At 51.0% G+C, this 20,171-nt stretch overlaps 2 protein-coding genes across 2 annotated transcripts in view; one reads left to right on the forward strand and one right to left on the reverse strand.

The window, feature by feature from the left end:
- kcnh2b (potassium voltage-gated channel, subfamily H (eag-related), member 2b) overlaps positions 1-20,171 on the reverse strand; it is a 271,728-nt gene that overhangs the window by 74,125 nt on the left and 177,432 nt on the right. The window lies entirely within an intron of this gene.
- Positions 7,007-8,761, forward strand: LOC147321431 (uncharacterized). The gene is made up of 2 exons (XM_086305230.1): positions 7,007-8,568; positions 8,748-8,761. Exons 1-2 carry the CDS (start codon positions 7,041-7,043, stop codon positions 8,759-8,761), a joined length of 1,542 nt encoding a protein of 513 aa, XP_086161356.1. The 5' UTR covers positions 7,007-7,040.

Below are 20,171 nucleotides of genomic sequence, written 5' to 3' on the forward strand. Positions count from 1 at the left end.
CACATTCTCTGTCGATGCGCACATGCGCACAAAACACAAACTTAAACATGCTTGGAAATGCACATCATACTGTCAGTTTACATGTGATTTTATCTGGTGTTTCAAAGCTTCCCCACTCTCAGCTTGTTCATTTTTCCAAAGCCAAACTTTCTTAGTGAAGTCCCTGTGATCGAGTCACTTTGGGCATGTGCACGTTTACACAGCGTCCAGCCGAGAAGCATCTGCCAGTATTTCACATAAAGGGAAATATTGATAAACTGGACCCATTTGCACACTGAATTTCTCTGCTTCACTTTCCTCTCCTTATCGCTCCTCTTTCCATCTTTCTTTCCCGTGTGTCTCTATCAACAGCAGCAAATCTCGAGTGTTTACAGAGCTGCTAAACGGAGAGCTTAAATGGCAACATTGTGAAGAATGTCACTGATAACCCAGCTCTACCGTCAATCTCTGTTACACACACACACACACACACACACACACGCACACACACACGCACACACACACACACACGCACACACACACACACACACACACGCACACACACACACACACACACACACACACACACACGCACACACACACGCACGCACACACACACACACACACACACACACACACACACACACACACACACACACACACACACACACACACTGAGGGAACTAAAGGAGAGCACGAGTGGAGCTGTGAGACACTGCGTTTTCTTGATTGCATTGCCTTGCTAAAATTGGTGTGTCCTGCTTCACGCTGTTCTATTAGTATCGCCCCAGACTCAGCTTACAGCTGCTGCGGTGATGGAGGCGGGGCAAAGGGGAGGAGATGAGAGGGGAAGAAAGGTAAGAAAAGGAGCAGCGCAAGAGGGAGAGAGCCGGGTTCAGTGCACTCTTGGACCCAATGTTCCCAGATGTGTGCAGATGTGGTTTCTCTCCTCGCAGATGACACTGGTCACGGCTCGCCCAGGGACCGCACGCACACGCGGGACTGTCACATGACTGTAACAGCTGAAATGTTACACAATTATCTTTGTTGTGCTTACTGTTAAAATCAGCAAGCGGGTTTGGAGCTGCCACGTTTGTTGGTGTCTGTCTCCAGCATCTCGTTTACCAAAGGACAAACGGATCATCAACGTCCTCATCAAAGACGGTATTCACAGATCATTCTCACACAGAGGTATCGAACAGCTCACAGCTTCAGACTACAAACTGCTGTATAGTGTTTTGTGTGGATATAAGGAGCAGCGATGGTAGCCGAGGCTCTCATCCACGTCAGTTCCTTGATATCTGCAGTACAAGCAGCCAGCAGTGATGAGGTCAAGGGTCACATGTACCAGAGCTCAGAGTGCTGATGAAAGTAAATTCATATACACATCTGCGTATTACAGAGACCATGTACTTGTCTGATTGCTTCCCTCGTCTCACACACGGCTCCCCTGGTTGTCACACACTGAGGCCTCCGTCACACTTTCATTTTCTCCCTGTGTCATCACACACACACACACACACACACACACACACACACACACACACACACACACACACACACACACTGCTCCCTCACTCACCTCCTGAGCCACGAGGGAGGAGATACGGACGGCCCTTCGGACCCTGGCGTTCCTTCCGCCTTCCTGGGGGAGGCTGTCTCTCCCACTCAGCGACCTCTCGCTCATCTGCTCGGCCCAGGAGCCTCGGCCCACGGGCATGGGCATGTCCCACCGGCCCTCGCCCATCCCTCCCCAACTCCCCCCCCGTGCCCGCCCGCCATCCGCGCTTCCCCGTCCTGCCACTCCGTCGGCCGTCCTCCTCCCTCCGATCTCACCCAGAGACGGAAAGGGTGAAGGCGGCACCACCACTGGCACCGTCGGCACCGTCACCGTGCCCCCGAGACCTCCTTTGCGTCCCCCTCCACCTCCTCCAACCCTTCCTCCTCCTCCCGCTTGGCTGTCACCGGTCAGCCCCGACGCTCCAGCAGCAGCAGAGACTTTTGGCTCCTGGGTTTCCCTCAGACTGTCTTCGCTCTGTCCTTGTCTCTGGCTTCCTCCACCTTTGTTTCGTGCACTCCTTCGTTTGGACCCTGCTTCATGTTGTGCCTACACCCTCTCCGTGTCTCAGTGGATCTCTTGGGGCCAGTAGAGAAGCGGCTCGTATCAGATCCACAGCTGTAGCCGGTCTGACTGAGCGCTCAGCCAAACTGCTGCTGTTGAGACTTCCCTCCTGTTAGCTCTCTCTCCCTGTGTGTGTCCCTCGCTCTCTCTCCTGCTTTCCCACACAGGCTCTCTCTCCCTCTCTTGTTTTTCAGCTCGCTCTCCCTCATAACTGAACTCACTCTTCATCCAGGATTCCCTTTTGTTCTCACTTTCAGTGCACCTGATCTCTCACTACGGCTCTTTTGTGTCGTTTTTCTAATTTTCCTGTTACCCATGTGTCTCTCCTTCTCTTTTACCTCATTCAGTGTGTGTTGCTCAAGATTTCTACTTCCACCGTAGTAAAAAACACAACAAAATGAAAGAGGCTAATCTCAAAGCTTTATAGTTTACGGTCAGGCTATTCTTCTCCCTCTCCATTAGCAATTTAAACAATGCTGGCACAGTGTGTCGCTGTAATGGTCTTTCATGTTCTAGTTGAACTACTGGCTGCATGTCAATTGGACCTAAGTAAGTAAAGGGCTAGATAAAAGGATATAACACAATAACAGAGACTTGGTATTCCTGACACTTAGTGTGTCCATTAACAGCGTCTTCATAGGGAACTGTTTCCTGCAGCGGCAGTAACTGTCAGTAAATTCTGTTTGCAACGAGGAGCTACAGCTGACCCAAGCGGCCTTTGCAGTGAGCCCAAAGAAACTAAAGGGAACTCGTCTGATGCTACATGACATGACTTGATTTAATAAAAGATTTCTTTTAATTCATTTTGTCGATCTTGAAACCTCGGTCTGTGCCGGCGCTAATTGCTGTCCTACGTGATGAACTTCATTCCTCACTCCAGCCAACCACAAGCTGTTAACACCCCCCACCCCTCTCATCGCCTCCGTCCTCTCATCCCCTTCTGTTCGCCTTTCATTACCGAACATGCAGCTGGATTAGTGAGAGCGTGTATTTAACCCACGATTGTGCTGCCGCAGCCTTTAGGCTTTTCCCTGCACTTCACTGTGTCTTACACTCAAAGAGACAAAAAAGGGTCCGTCACACTACGAGTGAAGTACTCATTAGTTATCATAAAGAGTTGAAGCAACATGTCAAGTGTCTCCGAGGATGACGGCTAATTCCTGAGGTGCTCCTCTCTGTAGCCGAGCCTCTCCTCTGACCTCCTTTATGGCAGCAAGTGAAAAGAGGCTTTCCCTGCAGGGCTTCTGAGAAGCATTGATAATGATTTCTCAAATTATTAAATACCACCTGATCCTTTGTGATCTGAGTAAGCTCTCTAGCCCTGGAGTGCCCTTCAGAACATGTCTGTAGAGTCATCTCTGAATATTATCCTTGAAATCATGCTGTGGGGGAGAAATGGTCACAACACTAAAATATCCCTAAATGGAAAATGCATTTATGACCTCGACCGCGATTATAACCACGCTCACATAAATCAGCAGGGTTCTTAGAAAAGTACGTGACAGAAATGACAGACAGCAAAAGCGGCAAAAGCGGCAAAAGTGGCGATCGCATGCTAAAACGCAAGCTTGCGTCATATCAGTCATTAGCGACCGCGTTTCTATCGATCTGTTGGGAGCCTCTCTCTATGACGGCGGTTACGACTCGCACTCGCTTCTACTGACCTAGTTTGTACGTGTGGAGGTGCGTGCACACATCTATGTGTGTGTGTGTGTCCACGGGAGGCATTAAAACGCTCTCCTTCTGGAACACACACACACGCACACACACACACACACACACGCACACACACACACACACACACACACACACACACACACGCACACACACACACACACACACACACACACACACACACACACACACACACACACACACACACACACACACATGTGTATTCCTGGTTGGAAATCCCTGAGGAGAATGTGGCACACTGAATAGCAGCACGTTGAGTTTTTGGGACGATGCCGTCAAAAAGTTCTAAAAAAACTTCAATGGCCTGAAAATCTTCCTTGATGAGCCTCATTACCAAACCCAGACTCTTCCAGGCAGAGCTGTGCGACAAACCCCGACAAGTCCCGGTAATTATCTTCAGTGAGTGTGCGCGACACACTGCTGTCGCTTTATGAACACATAGCACAGACACACACACACACACACACACACACACACACACACACACACACACACACACACGCACACACACACACACACACACACACACACATACACACACACACACACACACACACACACACACACGCACACACACACACACACACACACACACACACACACACGTCCACTCTGCTGATGTAAGCCTTTTTTAAAATCCTGTCCGTTCATTTAATGCACAAGACCGGGAGGAACAACGGAGCAGCATCCTGCACCAGAGTGCGAGCATCATTTTTACTACTGAAAGTAAGCTGCTCCATTTTTTACAAGTTACAGCGAATGCTATAATAGCAGCCAACTTGGACGTGATACACCACTGTACATCACATATTCTAACACCGCTGAGTTTCACATGTCCCCCAGCTTGAAACGCTCCGTGTACTAAAACCACATTCATTAATAAAGGCTTGCGTGTAACGTGAAGACGTCATTACTTTCTGAATGTTGCACATTATGACAGAATATTCACGCTCGCAGGTTACTGCAGCATCTTCTTTTAAACACAGGCACACAAAAACCCTGCGACACTTGTGAGGAAACAGAATAACTGTGAGAGTCCAGCTATTTTTATCTTAGACGTTTACTTTTACCTGATATGTGGGATTTTTGATGAGACTCATTGTGGGATCATGTCATAGTCTCTCTCTCTCTACGTGGATAATGTTAACTCTTTCAGCATAATTGAAAATGTGAGGTTCTGATATATGTCGGATGGTTGTCAGTCACCGATTGGTTGCAGTTGAACTGGGCAGGTGCAGCTGACAAGTTTGGGTTTGCTGGGAACATCTTGACACATTTACAGGCATTTATTAATATTTATTCATTTATTTATTGACCATCCATCCATCCTCTTCCTTTATCCTTTTCAGGGTCGTGGCGGGGCTGGAGCCTACCCCAGCTATCTTGGGGCGAGAGGCAGGGTACACCCTGGACAGTCTGTCGCACACGCAGACACAGACTACCATTCACACTTATTAACCCACACTAACTGCATGTGTTTGGACTGTGGGAGGAAGTCGGAGTGAACCCACACAAACACAGGGAGAACGTGCAAACTCCCTCTCTGTTTATTGACTTTTTTTATATGTAATGATTTATTGCTATTTTAAATATACAGTTAATATGCAGTGTTGCTACTTTTACTATACATGGCTTTCCATAATACAGCTAATGACCTTGAACAGTCACCTGAAGCAGGCAGTGGGGTTACGAGTGGAATGACGCATGTTTTTCTACGTCACACAGCATAAATAACGATCTTGTATTTTGTATGATATCATTTGTATGCTTGACATTATATTTGTTTGCACAAGGTTAAAACATGCAGACTGTTTGCACCCTGCACTAAGTTCAGGGGTGTGGCCTGTGTGAGTCAGACATAAAGATGCTAAAATGTACTTTAAGGAGCGGTGATGATGTTTTGGCTCTTTAGTGTGAAAGTTTGACATGGCGTGTTCATTCTTTACCTCCAGTCGGACCTCCTTTCATTATTTATAAGCATTTTGCTTAAAGGCTTAACTCTATAAGCAGTTCACAAACTTCTCATCAGCCCTGCTGTTTGTGTCCTTAAACCAAAGCCCCGCCGGCACGTTCAGACTGACAGCTCATCCCTCCTGCAATCTGAATGCGTCTGTATGTCACGGTTCTGGGTCCGTTGGACCCAGTAGTTTGAGTTTTATTATGTTTTAGTTTGCATCAGGGATTGTTTTCTTGTTCTCTTGTAGTGTTGATGATGATGATGTTTATTATTTGAGTTTCATGTTTCTGTGGTGTTTAGGATTTGTTCTTCGGTTGTGTCTGCTTAGTATTTGTCTAGCTCCATGTGCCATTGTCTGTCTGTCTCTCTGTCGAGTTTGTGTCTTAGTGTGATGGTTTCTTGTTCCTGTTTTATTGTGATGGTCTGCGTCTCATGTGAGTGTGTTCAGTTTTACCTTTGTCTCGTCTTGTTGATTATTCCCAGCTGTGTCCACCACCTGTGTGTAATTCCCCTGTGTTTCTCTGGGTGTATTTAAGTCATGTCTGCCGTCATTGTAGTTGCTGGTCCGTCTGTGTATTCCACCCTGCGTCATCTGTGTGTTTCCCTGCTGTCAACCGCTAAGTGTTTCTGCTCATGTTCAGGTTCGTGTTCTGTAGTTAGTTTGTTCCCAGTCTAGTTAGTCATTGCTCCCTTTGCCGTTTGTATTTACTTTCATGCTCAATAAACCACCTTCACACCTTCACGACTGCCTGCATTTGGATCCTCCTTCATTACCTCCACACGGCTCACCTCACTCGCCGTGACAGTACGGACCAGCCAGATATGGATCCAGCGGCATTCACCCCACCCACGGAGCTTCGGGACCTCATCACGAACTCCGCTTCACAAATAATCAACCTGTGGCTAGAGCATGAGGGAGAAGCATTCCTCCACGTTCTGGAAGCCAGACTGCAACAGCTGCTCACGGATTATCCCTGGCTATTGGACTCACTACACCCACTCGTGCAAGACTTCATCCTTCACGAACTTCACCTACACCCACCAGCCGCTATCGCTTCCCAACCCAGCCGGACGCCGGAGGTTTTGCCCGGCCCGCCGGAGGTTTTGCCCGGCCCGCCGGAGGTTTTGCCCGGCCCGCCGGAGGTTTTGCCCGGCCCGCCGGAGGTTTTGCCCAGGAGGAAGCGACGATCGCGCCGTCGGCGCGTCGCCCCACAGCTGGAGAATAGGACTTCCGAACTGCCGGCTGTGGTGAGTGGAAAAGACGCTCTGTCTGTTTCACCAGTTCATATGACTGTTTATACCGGGGCTGTGTTCGTTGAGTCAGCTGCTCAGCCGGTAGCTCGGTTAGCTTCCCAGCAGTCGCTAACTCAGTCAGCCACTCACTCATCACCTCCATCACAGTCACAGTCAGACCCAGTAGACACCATGTTACAGTCCATAGCCCAGTCAATAGCTCAGTTGGCAAGAGAGTCATCAGCCTTATCAGTTCAGCCAGCCACTCCACCACCTGTTACTACTTTGCTACCTGTAGCTCAGTTGCCACCAGTTCAGCAGCCTGTCCACTCACTTACCCAGCCTTTATCCTCACAGCCTCATTACAAGCAGGGAACACACTCCACACAAACTTTTGCTGGTTCATTTAAGCTGGCCATCTCAGAGGCAGTTGCTCCCTCTAGGGCCTCCCCAGAGGCTGGGTGTCAGTCACCAGCCAACTCTGGACCCCTAGAGGTCAAGACACCAGCACCAGCAGCCTCACCGGAGAACTCACCTGAACAGTCTCGGCTCTCAGCACCCCCTGAGAGCTCAAGTGAGTTCACCCGTCCGCCTCAGTCCTCTGCTGAGTGTATTGGGGAACACTTCCAGCCCTCTGAGGACTGTATCCCACTGTTGCTGCCTGAGTCTAGCCACGGTGCTGCTCAGTCCCAGCCAGTGTCCACACTGGCAGAGGTCTCCGTACCTGCTGCTTCAGAGACTGCTTTCCCTGGAGGGCCTGAGGAGCCCGTCCAGCCTCAAGTGTCGTCTGCTGGGGGTTTAGGAGAACCCAGCCAGCCTCAAGTGTCGTCTGCTGGGGGTTTAGGAGAACCCAGCCAGCCTCAAGTGTCGTCTGCTGGGGGTTTAGGAGAACCCAGCCAGCCTCAAGTGTCGTCTGCTGGGGGTTTAGGAGAACCCAGCCAGCCTCAAGTGTCGTCTGCTGGGGGTTTAGGAGAACCCAGCCAGCGTCCTGCCTCGTCGGCTGGAGGGCCTGAGGAGCCCGGCCAGCCTCAAGTGTCGTCTGCTGGGGGTTTAGGAGAACCCAGCCAGCCTCAAGTGTCGTCTGCTGGGGGTTTAGGAGAACCCAGCCAGCCTCAAGCCTCGTCTGCTGGAGGGCCCGTGGAGCCCACCCAGCACATCCTCACATCTGCTGGTGGTCCTGGAGGACCCAGCCAGCACATCTCCACATCACCTTCTGCAGCATCACCGCCGTCAGGTTCCGCAGCCGTCCCACTACCGTCTTCATCATCTTCGCCTGGTCCAGCCTCCGTGTCTTCATCATCTTCGCCTGGTCCAGCCTCTGCTTCGTCCTCGTCTGGTCCAGCCTCTGCTTCGTCCTCGTCTGGTCCTGCCTCGTCTGGTCCTGCCTCGTCTGGTCCTGTGGTTGCCACGCCGCCGTCGGTGCCAGCTCGACCCGTTCCGCCTCGCCTCTGCCGGCCGTTTTCCGGGCCTCTGAGATGGCATCATGGCCTTCGGGGACGGCCTCCGGAAGGTGTTCGTCGCCGCCGCTGGCATCGCGGCCGTCCTCCGGACCTGCTCGGTGGCCGCCACTGCCTTCCACGTGGTCTGCCTCCGGAACTGTTTGCCCGCCGTTGCCGTGTGCGCGGTCGGCCTCCAGAACTGTATTCGCGCCACCGTTGCCGTCCGCACGGTCGGCCCCCGGACCTGCTTCCTCGCCGCCGTTGCTGCACGCACGGTCGGCCTCCAGAACTGTTTGCCTGTCGCCGCCGTTGCTGTGTGCAGGGTCGGCCCCCTGAACTGTTTCGGCTCTTGTGTTGTCGGCCCCCGGACTTTACTGTGGACTCGTGTATGGTCTTGTTTTGTGTTGGCCTGTTTTTGGTTTATTCTGGTCTCTTGTGCTCCTTGTTTTTGTTTCAGACCCTCCTTCCTGGACCCCCTCCGCCCGCCCTGGCTTGGTGCTTTGTGCTTTTTTGTTTGGGGCTGTCGGGAGCCAGCCCTTTGAGGGGGGGGTACTGTCACGGTTCTGGGTCCGTTGGACCCAGTAGTTTGAGTTTTATTATGTTTTAGTTTGCATCAGGGATTGTTTTCTTGTTCTCTTGTAGTGTTGATGATGATGATGTTTATTATTTGAGTTTCATGTTTCTGTGGTGTTTAGGATTTGTTCTTCAGTTGTGTCTGCTTAGTATTTGTCTAGCTCCATGTGCCATTGTCTGTCTGTCTCTCTGTCGAGTTTGTGTCTTAGTGTGATGGTTTCTTGTTCCTGTTTTATTGTGATGGTCTGCGTCTCATGTGAGTGTGTTCAGTTTTACCTTTGTCTCGTCTTGTTGATTATTCCCAGCTGTGTCCACCACCTGTGTGTAATTCCCCTGTGATTCTCCGTGTATTTAAGTCATGTCTGCCGTCATTGTAGTTGCTGGTCCGTCTGTGTATTCCACCCTGCGTCATCTGTGTGTTTCCCTGCTGTCAACCGCTAAGTGTTTCTGCTCATGTTCAGGTTCGTGTTCTGTAGTTAGTTCCCAGTCTAGTTAGTCATAGCTCCCTTTGCCGTTTGTATTTACTTTCATGCTCAATAAACCACCTTCACACCTTCACGACTGCCTGCGTTTGGATCCTCCTTCATTGCCTCCACACGGCTCACCTCACTCGCCGTGACACTGTATGTCTCTTTCATCTGGGTGGCTCCATAAATAATAAAAGCAGCAGCATCGCGGCCCTATATGCCAGCACGGGGTGGCTACGTTGATGGATGAGGCAACGTGTGACCCGTGCTGCCTTTGTAGAGCTAAAGTGTAACTCTGAAACAAACGAAGAGCTCGACTGAGGATCAGTGAATAAACTAAATAAACGAGTCCGAACTGACGTTTGACCCCGCTGCCCCCGTGACTCTTTGTGTCCATGGAAACCAAACACTGCCTGTGTGTTGCTCGTGTTTGACGTTTTCAGCTCCTCACCACTTTTCTTTGTATTTTCCTTCCCAATTCCCAGATGTTTATTCTACAAACAAAACCATATTTAGATGATAAAGTGAAGCTCGCTTCTCACACTGTAATCCAAAAAGCATCCAACTATAGACATGATGGAGCTGTTTCGGACCACTGCTGGTAGTCTTCATTCACATTAAGGAGCGGCCAGTGCCAGTGCAGATCACTCACAGCATAATCAACGACGTTTACCTCATGCCTTTAATATCCAAACAACAGTCATTCAACGGCGATGAAAGCAAGGAGCCACGTAGAGAAAAACCAGCGAACTGGCTGCGGTCCTCAGACGCTTGTACAAATAACGAGTCTATAGAAGGAGCCTGAAACTATTCGTCTAATCTATAGACGCTCACAGACAAGCAGCTCATCAGCGAGCAGCTGATTTAGCACAGGTCACATGTTATTTATTAATAGCCTTCTTCCTTGTGTCTACAGCTAATGTGACATAAAACACTGAGCTGGCTGCTTACGATTCATTCTGGTGCTCAGTCAAACATTTTTGGCTCACAGGCCTAATTTATCATTTGAATTATGCACTTCTCCTCTTCACCTCCAGCCTGCCATCTCTTCCCTCTCCTGTACTGAACCCAGGGCGACGGCGGCTCCTTTGTTCTCATCCAGGTTGGCGAGAAGGAATAAATTCATCTTTAATCACAGAGATTATGGTGGCTCCCTGCTCTCCATTTCCATTAACATGCTCAGATGCCCCCTAGTCATCACTCTTGCACAGGGTGGAGACAGAGAGCAGACTTATTAGCTATCTTGGCAGAATTAGAATAAAGTGCAGGAGATGGAGTGAAATCGAATCAGGGGCATACAAAGCACACCTGAATGTTCTTGAAAGAAGACGGAAGACCTTTGCAATACGTCCTTCATGCACACCTCTTATATGCAAGTCTGCAAGACAGCACTGAGCTGTTGTTGTGACCGTCTGTGTCATGTGACGCCATCAAACAACCAATAATCTTACAGTATTGTTTCCTGGTACAGGCAGCAGCTCTGCTGAACCAGCGAGGGAAAAAAATCTAAATTACGCCAAGCATCTTTACCATTATTATGTTCTGTTGGTGCAGATTACATCCACACAGATACATGATGCACCAACAGGAAGAGCCAAAGGTGCCGAGCCAAGAAATGATGCGATCGAGAGCCGGACTTTCTAATAGGCCCAGTGTCTCTTGTCATAACTGTCACTTACAATCTCTCACAAAACGATGTCCAAGAATTTACCGAACAGTTTCACGTGTCGCCGTCCAGCAAACCTTTCACTGCAGCCACACTCGCTTAGAGGCGTGTCCCGACCATTCAGCCGGCGAAAATTCAACCAGTGATGATGGGAACGTTTCCATCTTTGGCCTGCGGTGATATCACTGTGTGACAGATGATGGTTTCTAGGGGAGTTTTGATCATAAGTTTAATCATTGACGAATGCGCTACACGTGACTATTTCTCTATTTCTCACAGTAAGATAAAAATTAAAGAACGTTAAACTTTCTTATTTCACTTTGAATAAAAAGTGTAAATTAACTCATATTTCCTACTGAACATACGTACGGCTTAAATGATCTTCAAATGAAAGACATCAGTGATTGTGTCCTTATTTTCAGTAGGATGCTTTCACTGAAGCACCTTAATACTTTCCACAGAAGAAAGAAAATCCTGCAGGAAAACCCCAAAATGGCAAAAAGGCCTTCCTGCTTCTACTTGGCAGCACAAAGCAATTATTTTCAGCATATTAGCTTTATCAAAAAACGTAAACACTTCAGTAATCACAATGTGAGTCTTTGCTAAATATGGAATTCTGAAAGCCACAGATTCATCAAAGCGGACGAGGGAGGCTCAAACAGATGCACACTCTGAAACCACAGGAGCAGGGTTTGAATTCCCTACTTGGACATGTTCAAATTTGTAGCATCTACACAACCGATCATGTAGCAGAAGGCAAACAGTTTATATCAATATGCTGAAGAACAAAAGAACTCGTGGAGCAACAAGCAGCTTATCAAGAAGAAAGGTTTTTGAATTTTGACGTGTGTGCTCCTATCCATCAACCGGTCAGTCTAATGCTATTTTTAGAAGTGTCGTGTGACGGCATGTGGCAGGACTTGGCAAACAGGCTAAACTGAACTCAAACAGCTTTCCTGGAGGGTCAAGGAGGGTAAAATCGAATAAAATGTAAAAAGCCTGCAAATAAAAATCCATTAACAAAAGAGCACGCAAAGAAAATAACCATGAAGAGATCTCCAACTGCATGATAATAATAAATCCACCAATCAGTGACTTTCACTGTCAAAGCTGTAGAAGCAGAGAATGACTAGAAAAAGTTGCATTTCCTGTGAAAATGCCGGGTGAATGCCGTGTAGAGGAAATGATGTGCCGAAAACAGCTGAAGAAGCTGAACTGTCTGCTGAAGACGGCTTTATCTGAAAGGCCCAAGAAAGACACGAGGCCACAGCCATGGGTAGGATTCGAACCTGCACCACCCGCTCATCTCAGTGAGGCTAAACGGCACTCGTCCCAGTATGACGAGAAAAAATGGCTTCAGTTCCAGAGTTTGAAACAAACATAAATCATGGGAAAACAGTAAACGGTATCAAAAGAATTCTTTCACCGTGAGCGTCAGGAGTGTCTGAAGATATGCTGGCACAAGGCTCACATCTCGGTTTAGGAGATACGACGAAACGTTAAAAAGCTTAATATTTTAAAAGTCCAAAAGAACACCAAAGATATAGCTGACATTAGCAGAAATAACAGAACAGTTTAAAATCTAAAAACTGTGGGAGTAGTTAAGCATTAAGGGATTGGCCATCTCTTGGATTTATGTGTATGTAACACAAGTGCCTCATGCTTTTAAGTTATGTGTTACTGTATAGTGTAGAAACTACATGATATGCAGAGAGGGTGGATTAAATTGTTCATATCATGTTAAATCTCGCGACACCACGCGGGATTCCACGCTTGGATCGTGGTTTGAGGGAGGCATCCATCAAGTCGAGCAGCCGCCTCTACTTTTTCTGTATACCGGAAAAAGTAAACTGGGTGTTTGTTACATTAAAAAAGGCTTCCTTGTAATTTGAACACAAACATTTCATGTTTCTATGGTGAACTTAATTAAATCATGTAGGCTCTGTTTGAAATTCAACAACTTCATTTGTTCTTGTTGAGATGACTTGATTCAATCTAGTCAGAGCGGTTAGTTGCTGGACTCGTGAAATTCACAAGATCACACGAGATCAGGAAAATCACTGGAGTTATAAGAGGCAGACAACTACACACACACCACGTGTTTGCTATTTATTGTGGTTTAACCTGTCGAGGACAAAAATGTACAGAAAATTCTGCATCAAGCCAGTGCTGCTGCCTCCCAGCAACAAGGTCCTGGGTTCAAATCCACAGTCGGGCTGGTTTGCACTGGTTTCTCTCTGGGTATTCTGGTTTCCTCCCACAGTTAAAAGTCAAGCAGTTTAATTGGTGGTTCTAAGTTCCCTGTGAGTGCAAATATTTGTTTCTATGTGATAGACAGGTTACACCCTGGACAGCTCACCCCAGCCCCCCTGCAACCAGGACAAACATAGGAGGGTGGTAGTTGTTGTGCATCCTCTCTTATGTTAACCACACTCTAGACTTTGTTGAGCATTATGTAAAATGTTTAAGTTTCTGCCAAAGCAAATGATTTTTTGTGCAACCACTATTGAATTAAGTAAACCCAACATGGCCTTTTTGTCAGAGCAGGGCTGGGTCGACTGTTGCTCCACTGGAACCATTATTACTGTGAGGTAATGCCGACCTCCTAACCAAACAGCACTGTGAACAGCAGCTACATCTCTAATAGTTCTTTTAAATGTTCCTAATTCACCTTCTAATGTTCCAGATGCTCTGGCACCAAAGTACACACTGCCAAGTTACATTTGGTAAATGAGACCTGACTGTAGTGAAAGCAAGAGAGAGGGAACGAAAGAAAAGTGCTGGGCACTCAGCCTAACCAACACCAACCATGTGTTCGGAGCCGAAGGCCAAGAAGAACCAAATCTCGCTCCCTCTGTCGCCGTATCTGGCACTCGTCAGCACGTGGCTGCTCCCACAGTGCTGCTGTTTCTGACACAATGTACCAGGCACCCATATTTAATCAGCTCTAGGGGTTGATTTACACAAACACAATGGACACATCAGTAACTGCCTTGTTGGCTTGTCATTCGGCCCCTGAGTGGAGGCCACGAGGGGGGATTATGACAAATGATGAGAGAACGCAGCGACAGCCGTCGCACAGTTACGTGAGTGTGTTTGTGATTGTGTGCATACGAGTGGTACAAGCTGTGTCTGTGTTTATGGTTGCATGGGTAGGAAAATGACAAGGCGGTGCATGTGTGTGTTTTGTTGGACAGGTGCACCAACACCTGGTCCACACATGTCATGCTGCGTGACCCTCAACGTGTGTGTGCCATCACTGAAAACACAGCACTGCTCTGACCTGGCCTGTGAACATATTGATTTATAGCTATATATATATATATATATACATATTGCTTTTTGATGTTTATGTTTGATTAAAAGTGTCTCTCTGGGTGAAAATCTAACATGTTGTCCTCGGTGAGGCTGGTAAACTACTAATTACAGTTTCATACAAATGACTCAGAAAGACCTTGTGAGGTTAATCCTTTTGGAGGGAGGACTCCGCGGCTTAATTGACTGTGTAAAGAAAATGAGTTCAAGTAGAATTTATTTCAGCGTCATCAGAGTTTTATGGCACAATTTTCTTTATGGTGTCAGAAGGCACAACTTGTATCGATTAAATGGGAATCTTGTCCTCAAATAACTTTGGAGCTCCTTAAATTAGATTTCATCAGTGAGAGCAGACGCCCTGAGTACAGGCATTGCAGGAGATGGATTTTTTTGGACGGCTTTCATTATTAAGTTTTTTTCCTTTAATCACTGTTAAATATAATCAGACTTGGTTGAGGGAGCGGTTCCCATGTGTTCAGCATAAGTGCTCCTGAAAGTAGTCGGGACAGTGGACCTGAGACAGAGGGAAACTTTTACAGCAGCCCTGTTCTGCCTGTTCATTTTGGCTGCCGAACACTTTGTGTGTTTTCTTCCAGATGAAAGGATTCCCGTGTATGAGTGTATTCACACATATGCAGCTTAGTCCAGTTAGCTTGGACTCGGTTGTCCTCAGTGGTGTGCTTTGTCAGGGCAGGTGTGAATACAGCAACCACAGTTGGGCGCAGACCAAAACGTAGACCTTTAGAGAAGCGTGCAGGTGGTTTGTCAGGAGGACACAACCCTAACTGTCATGGTCCTGGGCCATGTGGGCCCAGTATTCTTAGTTTCTTGTATTTTTGTATTTCGTTCCTTATTTAGACCATGTTTTCTGAGTTTGTCCTGTTGTGTTGTTCCCTAAGTGTTTTCCCTTCATGGCTTTTACCCCCTGTGTGCCCCTCTGTGTATCTGTGAGCCCTCGTCTCTCCTTATGTTTTATTCCATGTTTCCCCTGCCCTTTATGTCTAAATTCTCCCCGTGCTCTCTCTCCCCCCTGTGTGCCCTCTATGTATTTATGAGCCCTCGTCTCCCTTTGTGGTTGTTTCATGTTTCCCCAGCCCGTTATGTCTGTGTTTTCCCCGTGCTCTCTCTCCTCCTGTCTGAACCTCTGTGCCTGTACCCGTCAGTGTTATGTCACCCCGCCCTGTCTCGTTATGGTTATCTGTGTCAGCTGTGTTCCCCGTGTGTTCCCACTTTCCTCGTTAACCCTCTGTGTATTTCTGTCTGCGTCTTCCTCTGTTCGGCGTCGCGTTCTCCCTCATGTTGTGTGTGTTCCTCCCTGTGTTTCTTGGCGAGCTTTGTATTTAGTTTTCCCAGTTTAGTTTTGTATTTCCTACGTTCTGCCGTGCCAGCATTAAAGCTGTGTTCTTTAAGTTTATCCCCGTGTCTGTGAGTCTGCATCTTGGGTCCTTCTCCTGCCTGCCACACAACGAATCATGACAGAAGAACGCGACCACAACATGGACCCAGCAGTTCACAACCCCTCCGCGGACCTCCAGGACGACGCGAACATGTCGGACCCAGCGACACGGAGGAGGGGGATCGTCCGGACAGTGGAGTCTCTCTGCGACAAGTGGCTGCACTGTTCCAGTGAGGAGGAACGAGAGGAGTTCGCCCGCCAAGTAGGGGTGTGCGTATCTGTGTTCCCCTGGTTATGGGAGACGCTGCACCCCCTCGTCAGCGACTTTCTCGTCTCCACCCTCCAACTCCGTCCGCAGGAGCAGCGGCCCGGTGGGCGTGCACCTTCACCAGAGCCGTGCCGTTGCGCCGTTTCCCCGCTGTCTCATGAGCCAGTAGCGGTCAGAGTTGGAACGGTGAGGCTCGCCACAGACACACCTTCCGCCCGCACCCCGCCGGCTTCCGCGTCTTCACCGCGGTCTGGCCGCACGGCGTGGCGCACGGAGACAACGGAAGCCATAGACTTTGGCGAGGAAGAGCGGCAGCAGGTGTTACGGGCTTATCGGGAGGACGAGCTCCGGCGGAAACCCTGGCTCATCCCGGAGGAGGACCTCTCACCTGCTGCACAGCCTACCAGCCGCTCGCCGTCTCCGATCCGCTTAGGCTATTTTTCGCCTGCCTCATTTCTGGCAAGGATGGGGGCGGACGACGGGGAACTCACCACTACGTCACCCTCTGTGTTGGCGCCATCAGCGCCCATCGCGCCAGCTTCCTCTGCTCGAAGGAGGCGGCGCGCCCGCCGCCATAAACCGGACAATGCTAAGACTACAAAACATGAAGTGGACGGCGGGTTCATCTTTGATAGAGTTATTTTTGTCGACCCTGAGCCTGCCATTTCTCGGACAGTTTTTTCTGAGCCTGCTCCTTTTCCTGCTCGTGTTTCTCCTCCCAGGTCAGTTCAGTTAGCTCTCTCGCAGCCCCTCACAACTCAGTTAGCACCCTCGCAGCCACCCTCAGTTCAGTTAACACCCTCGCAGCCACCCTCAGTTCAGTTAGCTCCCTCGCAGCCACCCTCAGTTCAGTTAGCTCCCTCGCAGCCACCCTCAGTTCAGTCAGCTACCCTCCTGGAAGCCCCCGCTGCCTGGTATTCTCAGCATCGGCATCTTTTCCCGTCAAGATTTATCGCTAAATCATTCGATCCTCCCTTAAGAGAGAGACTGCATCCTCGCTGCCTTCACCCCAGTACACCAGTGTCACCCCCAGTTCAGTCTCCAGTAGCTCCAGTGTCACCCCCAGTTCAGTCTCCAGTAGCTCCAGTGTCACCCCCAGTTCAGTCTCCAGTAGCTCCAGTGTCACCCCCAGTTCAGTCTCCAGTAGCTCCAGTGTCACCCCCAGTAGCTCCAGTGCCGCCTGTAGCGCAGGCCCCAGTAGCTCCAGTGCCGCCTGTAGCGCAGGCCCCAGTAGCTCCAGTGCCGCCTGTAGCGCAGGCCCCAGTAGCTCCAGTGCCGCCTGTAGCGCAGGCCCCAGTAGCTCCAGTGCCGCCTGTAGCGCAGGCCCCAGTAGCTCCTGTAGCCCTGTCATTGCTCGAGACTGAAGGGAGGAATATAGAAGCAGGACTTTCTGTTTTGGAGCCTGTTATGTCAGCCTACATGAGTCTTGCAGTGAATGAGCTAGTCTGTGCCTCGGGACATCTGACACCTGTTTGCTTCTGGACTGTTAACTGTAAGATGTCAGGTGAATGCGTCCAGCCTCATGTCTCGTCAGCTGGAGGGTCCGGGGGGCCCGTTCAGCCTCCCGTCTCCGCTGGAGGGTCCGAGGGGCCCGTTCAGCCTCCCGTCTCCGCTGGAGGGCCCGAGGGGCCCGTTCAGCTCCCTTCCACGTCGGCTGTACAGGCTGCTTCTCAGCCTTCTAGGAATGGCGTGAGCTTTCTCTCCGCCTCAGACTGCCTTCTGCTTCAGCCGTCTCTTCCAGCTGGAGGGCCCGAGGAGCCCGTTCAGCTTCCTTCCACGTCAGCTGTACAGGTTGCTTCTCAGCCTTCTAGGAATGGCGTGAGCTTTCTCTCCGCCTCAGACTGCCTTCTACCTCAGCCGTCTGTTCCCGCTGGAGGGTCCGAGGGGCCCGTTCAGCCACCTGTCTCCGCTGGAGGGTCCGAGGGGCCTGTTCAGCCACCTGTCTCCGCTGGAGGGCCCGAGGAGCCTGTTCAGCCACCTGTCTCCGCTGGAGGGTCCGAGGGGCCCGTTCAGCCACCTGTCTCCGCTGGAGGGTCCGAGGAGCCTGTTCAGCCACCTGTCTCCGCTGGAGGGTCCGAGGGGCCCGTTCAGCCACCTGTCTCCGCTGGAGGGTCCGAGGGGCCCGTTCAGCCTCCTGTCTCAGCTGGAGGGTCCGAGAGGCCCGTTCAGCAACCTTCCTCGTCAGCTGGGGGTTCTGGAGAACCGCACCAGCCTCATGCCACGTCAGCTGGAGGGTCCGAGGGGCCCGTTCAGCCTCCTGTCTCAGCTGGAGGGCCCGAGGGGCCCGTTCAGCCTCCTGTCTCCGCTGGAGGGTCCGAGGGGCCCGTTCAGCAACCTTCCTCGTCAGCTGGGGGTTCTGGAGAACCGCACCAGCCTCATGCCACGTCAGCTGGAGGGTCCGAGGGGCCCGTTCAGCCTCCTGTCTCCGCTGGAGGGTCCGAGGGGCCCGTTCAGCCTCCTGTCTCCGCTGGAGGGTCCGAGGGGCCCGTTCAGCCTCACGCCTCGTCTGCTGGAGGGCCCGAGGAGCCCATCCAGCCACCTTCTGCTACGCCTGGTCCAGCCTGTGCTTCGTCCGCTGCAGGTCCAGCCTGTGCTTCGTCCGCTGCAGCCCCAGAGCCTTCGTCCGCTGCAGCCCCAGAGCCTTCGTCCGCTGCAGCCCCAGAGCCTTCGTCCGCTGCAGCCCCAGAGCCTTCGTCCGCTGCAGCCCCTGAGCCTTCGTCCGCTGCAGCCCCTGAGCCTTCGTCCGCTGCAGCCCCTGAGCCTTCGTCCGCTGCAGCCCCTGAGCCTTCGTCCGCTGCAGCCTCTGAGCCTTCGTCCGCTGCAGCCTCTGAGCCTTCAGCCTCACCTGCCGCAGCTCCGGCCTGTGCTTCGTCTGGTCCAGCCTCTGAGTCTTCAGCCTGTGCTTCGTCTGGTCCTGTGCCCACCGGGCCATGGCCAGCACGCCTGACACTGGAGAGCCGCCGCCGCCTTCCGCGCGGCCGGCCCCCTGAACTGCTCCGTCGTCTCCTCCGCCGCCGCCTTCCGCGCGGCCGGCCCCCTGAACTGCTCCGTCGTCTCCTCCGCCGCTGCCTTCCGCGCGGCCGGCCCCCTGAACTGCTCCGTCGTCTCCTCCGCCGCGGCCTTCCGCGCGGCCGGCCCCCTGAACTGCTCCGTTGTCTCCTCCGCCGCTGCCTTCCGCGCGGCCGGCCCCCTGAACTGCTCCGTCGTCTCCTCCGCCGCCGCCGCTGCCTTCCGCACGGCCGACCTCCGGACCAACTCTGCCACCTGTGCCACCCGCCTGGTCGGCCCCCCGACCGTGTGACCCGTGAACTCTTGTGCCTGTGGGCTCTGGGTCGGCCCCCTGAACTTTATTTTGACTATGGTCATGTGCTCCTGTGTTTTCTGTTGTTTGTTTTGTTTCCCGTTCTGGTCCCTCCGTCCTGGTCCCCCGCCTCCCGCCCTGGGTGGGTTGTTTTTGTTTTTGTTTCTCGGGTTTGGGCTGTCAGGAGCCAGCCCTTTAGGGGGGGGTGGTGTCATGGTCCTGGGCCATGTGGGCCCAGTATTCTTAGTTTCTTGTATTTTTGTATTTCGTTCCTTATTTAGACCATGTTTTCTGAGTTTGTCCTGTTGTGTTGTTCCCTAAGTGTTTTCCCTTCATGGCTTTTACCCCCTGTGTGCCCCTCTGTGTATCTGTGAGCCCTCGTCTCTCCTTATGTTTTATTCCATGTTTCCCCTGCCCTTTATGTCTAAATTCTCCCCGTGCTCTCTCTCCCCCCTGTGTGCCCTCTATGTATTTATGAGCCCTCGTCTCCCTTTGTGGTTGTTTCATGTTTCCCCAGCCCGTTATGTCTGTGTTTTCCCCGTGCTCTCTCTCCTCCTGTCTGAACCTCTGTGCCTGTACCCGTCAGTGTTATGTCACCCCGCCCTGTCTCGTTATGGTTATCTGTGTCAGCTGTGTTCCCCGTGTGTTCCCACTTTCCTCGTTAACCCTCTGTGTATTTCTGTCTGCGTCTTCCTCTGTTCGGCGTCGCGTTCTCCCTCATGTTGTGTGTGTTCCTCCCTGTGTTTCTTGGCGAGCTTTG

Source organism: Aulonocara sp. 'chitande type north' Nkhata Bay, linkage group LG9 (genome assembly GCF_057382095.1).
Source record: "Aulonocara sp. 'chitande type north' Nkhata Bay isolate Kocher_YH1m ecotype deep benthic linkage group LG9, A_spYH_male_GT1.1, whole genome shotgun sequence".
Taxonomy (NCBI): Eukaryota; Metazoa; Chordata; class Actinopteri; order Cichliformes; family Cichlidae; genus Aulonocara; species Aulonocara sp. 'chitande type north' Nkhata Bay.

Bases quoted from the DNA above. Each gene is read 5' to 3' on its own strand.
- LOC147321431 (XM_086305230.1), top strand. From the start codon at position 7,041: ATGACTGTTTATACCGGGGCTGTGTTCGTTGAGTCAGCTGCTCAGCCG.